Raw genomic sequence first — 6686 nt, forward strand, 5'->3', positions numbered from 1 at the left:
AAATTAAAAGCTCAACATGTCTCCTTATAAACTATATCAATTTAAAAAAACACTATGACCATTATCAAAGATACGTAATAGAAAAAATATAGGAAAACAGAAAATAGAAACTGTTAAGCCACAGTGAAAATGTTTCTATAAATGAGTGATTCTAATGTTTTCGTGAGCGCCCACTTTTGAGAGCACCGCCAGCTGCCGCTTCAGGGGTGTGTAGCAAACTCAGATGAGAGACAATTGGAACGAATGCAGGTGCTCGCAGGTACTTGGGCCGCGCCTCTTAGGGCGGTCAGCCAGGCCAATCGCGGCCCCCGGCTGAGCCACGTGGGGCCCTGCAGAGCCTATGGCGCGGCCGCCGGCCAGCCGTTCCCCGCAGGCTGTGGGTTCCCTCTGAGATCAGTGCCGAGCTGTCAAAGCGAGCAGGGGTGGCTCCGGGAGTGGGAGCGCCGCACAGTGCCAAGTCCCGGCTCTAGCTCCCGACTCCCAGCTCCCTGCGCCCAAGCCCGGGCCACAGCCATGAACGGCGAGGAGCAGTACTACGCGGCCACGCAGCTTTACAAGGACCCGTGTGCATTCCAGCGGGGCCCAGCGCCGGAGTTCAGCGCCAGCCCCCCGGCGTGCCTGTACCTGGGCCGCCAGCCGCCGCTGCCGCCGCCCCCGTTCCCCGGCGCCCTGGGAGCGCTGGAGCAAGGCAGCCCCCCGGACATCTCCCCGTTTGAGGTGCCCCCCCTCGCCGACGACGCCGCGGTGGCGCACCTCCACCATCACCTCCCGGCTCAGCTTGCGCTCCCCCACCCGCCCGCCGTGCCCTTCCAGGAGGGAGCCGAGCCGGGCGCCCTGGAGGAGCCCAACCGCGTCCAGCTGCCTTTCCCATGGATGAAGTCTACCAAAGCTCACGCGTGGAAAGGCCAGTGGGCAGGTAAGCCTGGCTCCCCACCCCTTTCTCCTTTCCGGTTCTCACCCAGCCGCCCCTACCTCCAAGCGCTCCCAGGAGCCTTCTCTCTGTTCCCGGCACCTTGGATGATGCAGGGTCGGACTAAACTACATCAGGGAGCCAACGAGGCCATCCCGCACAGCAGTGCTTCTCTGGTCCAGTTTGAAGCATCTTTCCCACCCAGTTCTCCTGGGAGCGTAAACTCCTTCCCTCCCTGTAAGCTGAGCCCATCTTCGCCCCAGGAGCCCGCGCGCCCCCAGTGCAGTCCCTAGAGAACCGAGGCTGAGTCCTACTTGGGGCTTCAGACCCTCCAGAACCTCCTCGACCAGGGATCTGGGAACCCAGGACTCTTCGGTAGTGCACGTCGAGGAAACTGAATAAGGACAAGGGTGCCTCTGACCCAGGGCCCAGACTGCCTTCGGAGCCCGGGGTCCCCTCACTTCCCGCGCTTGGTTAAGGAAGGGCAGGCATCTAGGAGCGCCAGGTAGGTGCAGAAGGGCAGGGAGAGAAAGGAAACTGCACCCAACCCCGCAGTGTCCGGCGGCCCGGGTTGGGGAAACAGGATACGAGTAAAGAGGAAGGGGCTGGGGCAAGGCGGGAGCTCACTGCGAGGCCGAAGGCCGGTCGCTCAACGTCAGAGCCTGGCAGCTGGGAGAGGAATTTGCGAAGCGAATTCGTTTTTCACCAACCGAAAGCATTTGAAGCTGTCTCCCCGCACTGCTTCCCAGGAAGTAATTTTGCAGAAGGAGATGGGCCCTCCCTGCCCAGCCAGTGGGGAGGCAAGAGCCCTGGTTCCTGCGGCCCTCGGCGCCATTCGGGAACAGGTCTTTCCCTGAGCGGGGAGCCGGAGACGCGGAGCCCCCGGGTTCTTCGAGGCCCCGCGCGGGCGGCGAGTTCGGCGCTGCTTGTGTCGTCGCGGCCACACACTGTCATCACTGCTGTGCCGCAGCCACTTCCAGTCACACCTGCGCCACAAATAGTTGCCTCTTCCTTTCAACTGGCAGCCGGGAATAGGGGGAAACAGCTCCAGCCGGCGCCCCCCGGCCCACCGCGAGAACCCTCGCCGCCCGTCTGCGGAGTCTGGCCAGCCCTGCCTGACACTGACCCCAGGCGCGGCCAGGCAGAGCTTTGCGCAGGAGAGGGAGGAGGACCCCAGCTTTCCCGGGATCCACGGGACTCTCCTCTTGCTAATTCACTTGCTCGCTAAGTCGAAGGTCCTCAGGCAGGAGCGGGGCTGAACTCCGAGGCAATCGTCCCCACCTCCAGCGAAACCCAGTTGACCTCGGCGCCAGAAGCTGCAGTGGCGCCTCCGAGGACTTATCCCGCTCGCGCGGCCGGGGCCAAAGGCCTTGAAGTCTCCAGGAATGCAGGGTTCTTAGGAGGCGGGAGGACAGTCCCTCCGACAAAGGTGGGGGGCTCCCGGTCCCCACCCAGTTTCCTTCTCGGGCTGCCTCCCCTCCAGGCCTCTCTCCTGGCCTCCTGGGCCCTCGGAGCTCCTGCTCTCCTGGCCTGGGCCTTCCTCAGGAAAAGGGCCACAGCAGGGCCCCGGAAGAGGATTTGTGAGCGGGAGTAACTTCCCTAGCCCTACTCAAGCTGTGAGACCTCTGCTCTGGAGGCCTTGGGCTTAGGCTGAGGCAAGAAGCCAGGAAGTAAAACCTGTAGGCAAATCTGCATTGGTCGGGGTGCGGGGGACCAAGGAGGGCGGCACACTCGGGCTAAGAGTTGGCCCCAGGCCTTTGCTGCTGCCCTCTAACCCGCTTCATGCTAGGCCTTCGGGGAAGGGGCCGACCTCCTCTCTCTTCCCCTGCTAGCGGCCTGTGGGGCTGGCTGCTGTCCCCGCGTTCCTCTAGGGAAAACTTTCCAAGGAGCCGAAATTTAAAAATTGCACACCCACCAGCCCCTGGGAAGAGCACAGTGACCAAAGGGCTCTCACTGGCAGTAGGAATGTAAACGCTAATGACAACAGAGGTTTTGGAAAACCTTGACCCCCGACTGCTTCTGCGGCGGCGCTGGCCAGCTGGCACCTAAACCACCTCACTGGGCGCGCTTGACTTCTTCCCACCATTCTCAACCTCCACCCCTGCCTCTTGGTGCTGGGCACAGTCCCCCCGTCCCAGAGTAGTGCACCCCAGGCAGTCACTCCCGGAGCAGTCTCTCCTAGAGACTCCAGGAATCCCGCAGCCCAAGGCAGGAACCCAAAGGTAATATGGGTTTAACGTAAGAACTTTAGAGAGCCTTTCAAAATGTTTCCTGAAGGCCCGCCTCGCTTCTCTCCCAGGCCTAGGATGTCAGGTAGACTCGGGGATGCCCGGAGGGACCAGGACTCTCCCCGGACTAGGGTCTGAGCCTTGTCTTCAGCTCCTGGAGCCTCTTCTCAACCTGGGGGGAAACCCGGGAGGGTTCCCTCAAGAAATTAACCCCGCACCCAACACACACACACACTCGCCTTTCGATTCCTTAAAGCTTAGCCAACATTCACAGGAGTAATGTCCCCTGCCTTTGCTCTAATACAATCCTCTCCCCAGAACTTTGGTGGAACTTCCCGCGCCAGGGTCCACAGTCCGGGTGCAGTCAGTATTTTGCACAGAAAGGAAAAGATTGGGACCCAGCTGAGCGCAGCGGCAAACACTGAGTGTGGGTCTCCAAACTCCTGGGCCAGGGCACCATGTTGCATCTTGGAGACATGGGAGGCTGGTTTCTGCACCACCACCCACTCCTCCGTCCGGCTCTCGGTTCTGCAGCAGGACCACGGCCCCTGTGTCTCCCCTGCACACCTCTGAGGGCATTTGGGACCCAGGGCGTGGAGTCTGGAGCTGCCAGAGTTCTGTTCTGGCCAGTGACCCCCAGAACAATATTCCTTCTCCTCTCGGGCAGAAGACCCGCTGGATTTTAATTCTCCATAATTAAAACAATTATGGAGCATTTGCTGACTCTTACATTGGGACTAATTACGATATAACTATAGAGAGAGGAAATACATGGTCAGATATAACAAAGTATGTCACATCCTATATTAGAACAAAAATTTCAAACTGTAGGTTGCACCCTTTCGCAGGTCATAAAATCAACTTACTAGGTTGAGGTCAGCATTTTTTTAACTAAATATTGGGTATTGGGGAAAACGTGGATAGCATCATACGTGGTAAAGATTTGTTTTATGTCCTTAAGATTTGTCAGTATAACTGACCTACAATGTCCGTGTGTGAACTACACATGATCTAAAATGTATTTCTTACTGTGGGTTTTTAAAGTCCTGAATTTAAAGGCGCTTTATTGCCTTTGTAGGATCCAGCCGGTTTAAACATCTATCACATGCATTTAAATCAACATCAATCAGTTCATTAACACCGATTAAATGAGCACATTCAAGGGCCACCACTCATTGGCAGAATCGAGCTTAGGCTCAAGGCGGGAGGCGACTCAGTTTTGGCCTGGGTGGCGTGGTGAAACTCCATCTCTACTAAAAATACAAAAAAATTAGCCGGGCATTGTGGTGCTCCTCTGTAATCTCAGCTACTCGGGAGGCTGAGGCAGGAGAGTCCCTTGAACCCAGGAGGCGGAGGTTGCAGTGAGCCGAGATCGTGCCTGGGCAATGGAGGAAGGGCTCTGTCTCAAAAACAAAAACAAACAAACAAAAAAAGGCTCCCTTCACTAAGGAAGGGTTTCGCCCGCCTACACTAGTCGCTGAAATAAGATGCTGGGGCTTGGTGGCTCTGGCGGGAGCAACTGGTAGGCCTAGGGCTCCCTCACCCCCCTTGAAGGGATTGTGCTGCGTGGGTGGGGGCTGTGCGGGGCTCCGGGGGCCACACTCACGCTCTGTGTCACCCGCAGGAGGCGCCTACGCAGCAGAGCCCGAGGAGAACAAGCGGACGCGCACCGCCTACACGCGCGCACAGCTGCTCGAGCTGGAGAAGGAGTTCCTATTCAACAAGTACATCTCACGGCCGCGCCGGGTGGAGCTGGCCGTAATGCTGAACTTGACCGAGAGACACATCAAGATCTGGTTCCAAAACCGCCGCATGAAGTGGAAAAAGGAGGAGGACAAAAAGCGCGGCGGCGGGACAGCGGTCGGGGGCAGCGGGGTTTCGGAGCCTGAGCAGGACTGCGCCGTGACCTCCGGCGAGGAGCTGCTGGCGCTGCCGCCGCCGCCGCCCCCCGGAGGTGCAGTGCCACCCGCTGCCCCCGCTGCGGCCCGTGAGGGCCGCCTGCCGCCTGGCCTTAGCGCGTCGCCACAGCCCTCCAGCGTCGCGCCTCGGCGGCCTCAGGAACCACGATGAGAGGCAGGGGCTGCGCCTGGCTGGGCAGGTTCAACCACTCGCCGAGAAGGAGCAGAGGGCATAAAAGGACTCCGGGCTTGGACCACCAGCCCTGGCAATTGAAGGGGGCAGAAATTTCGGGGCCCAGCTTTGACCGAAGGGGAAAACCCGCTCTCCCAGGCGCATGTTCCAATTGGGGCCCCGCAGGTAGATACTGGCAGACCTTCCGGAAGAAAAAGAGGCATTGGTTTCCGTAGTATTGGGGCCCTCTTTTAGTGATACTGGATTGGCGTTGTTTGTGGCTATTGCGCACCTCCCTGCCGGCCTCCAGCACTCCACCTTGGGACCTCTTTAGAGAAGCCAACTCTTCAAAGACGATGGAAACTGTGCTGTACACAAGGGAAAACTCCCCAGCCCACAGCGGGGGAGCTGCACCGAGTGCCTTAATCTGCTCATAAACAAGGCCATTCTTACTCCGGCGACCACTTTAAGTTTAGAAATAATTGAAAGAAAATGTTTGAGTTTTCAAAAATCCCGTGAAATTGATGCCAGTGGAATACAGTGAGTCCTCCTCTTCCTCCTTCTCTTCATCTTCCCTCTCCTCTTCCTCCTGCTTCTTATTTTCCCCCCTCTTTCTCTTCCTCCTGCTCTACTTTCCCCTCCTCCCCCTTCTCTTCTTCTTGCTCCTCCTCTTCCTCCTTCTCCTCTTCTTCTCCCTCCTCTTCCTCCTCCTCTTCCTCCTGCTCTCCTTTTCTCCCCTCCTCTTCTTCCCCCTTCCTCCTCCTCCCCTTCCTCCTCCTCTTCCTCTTCTCCTCCTTCCTCTTCCCCTTCCTCCTCCTCTTTCTTCTTGATCTTTCTCCCTCCTCTTCCTTCCTCCTCCTCCTCCTCTCATCCTTTCTCTTCCTCTTCTCCTCTAGCTGCACACTTCACTACTGCATATCTTTTAACTTGAACCGCTTTCTTCTGAGGAAGAGAATGTCTTGCAAGGCAGAGCGAGTAGCGGCAGGGCTGGCTTAGGAACGGTGCGAGAGTCCCTGTGCCCCAGTTAATCCCAAGCTGCTGTCAGGGAAAGCAAGGGGAGACAGGCCTGGATCTGGGGGTGAAGGAGAAAGATGAACCCCTGGGTGACCACTAAACCAAAGATATTTGGACCTTTCTATTTAGGATGTGGATGTAATTCCTGTTCGGAGGTAGAGGCTGTGCTGAAGGCAAGCACAGTGGCCTAGTGCGCCTTGGAAACAAACAACTATTCACAAGCCAATATAATTTTCACATCTTTAGAAATTATGAAAACGTATCTGATTGGAGGGTTTGGAAAACCCGTTATCTTATTTAACATTTTAAAATTACCTAACAGTTCTTTACAAACAGATCTGTGCATCCCAGGCCTGTCCTCTTTTCAAGGTCTGGGCCTTGTGTTCAGGTTATGTTTGTGGGAAAGGCTTAATAAATACGCATAATATGGGAAGAGATACAAACTGATTCTCCTCGCTTTTATT

The 6686-nt window shown here is 57.0% G+C and overlaps 1 protein-coding gene across 1 annotated transcript; it reads left to right on the top strand.

Annotated features, from left to right (window-relative positions):
* The first annotated feature begins 406 nt into the window (after positions 1 to 406).
* Positions 407 to 5826, top strand: PDX1 (pancreatic and duodenal homeobox 1). The gene is made up of 2 exons (XM_032294383.1): positions 407 to 916; positions 4763 to 5826. Exons 1-2 carry the CDS (start codon positions 514 to 516, stop codon positions 5206 to 5208), a joined length of 849 nt encoding a protein of 282 aa, XP_032150274.1. The 5' UTR covers positions 407 to 513; the 3' UTR covers positions 5209 to 5826.
* The last annotated feature ends 860 nt before the right edge of the window (positions 5827 to 6686 follow it).

This window comes from Sapajus apella, unplaced genomic scaffold, assembly GCF_009761245.1.
Source record: "Sapajus apella isolate SASKATOON/1434 unplaced genomic scaffold, GSC_monkey_1.0 scaffold32, whole genome shotgun sequence".
Classification (NCBI taxonomy): domain Eukaryota; kingdom Metazoa; phylum Chordata; class Mammalia; order Primates; family Cebidae; genus Sapajus; species Sapajus apella.

Coding starts and splice junctions, on each gene's coding strand:
- PDX1 (XM_032294383.1), top strand. CDS start 514: ATGAACGGCGAGGAGCAGTACTACGCGGCCACGCAGCTTTACAAGGAC. Junction 917..4,762: donor GTGGAAAGGCCAGTGGGCAG/GTAAGCCTGGCT, acceptor TGTCACCCGCAG/GAGGCGCCTACGCAGCAGAG.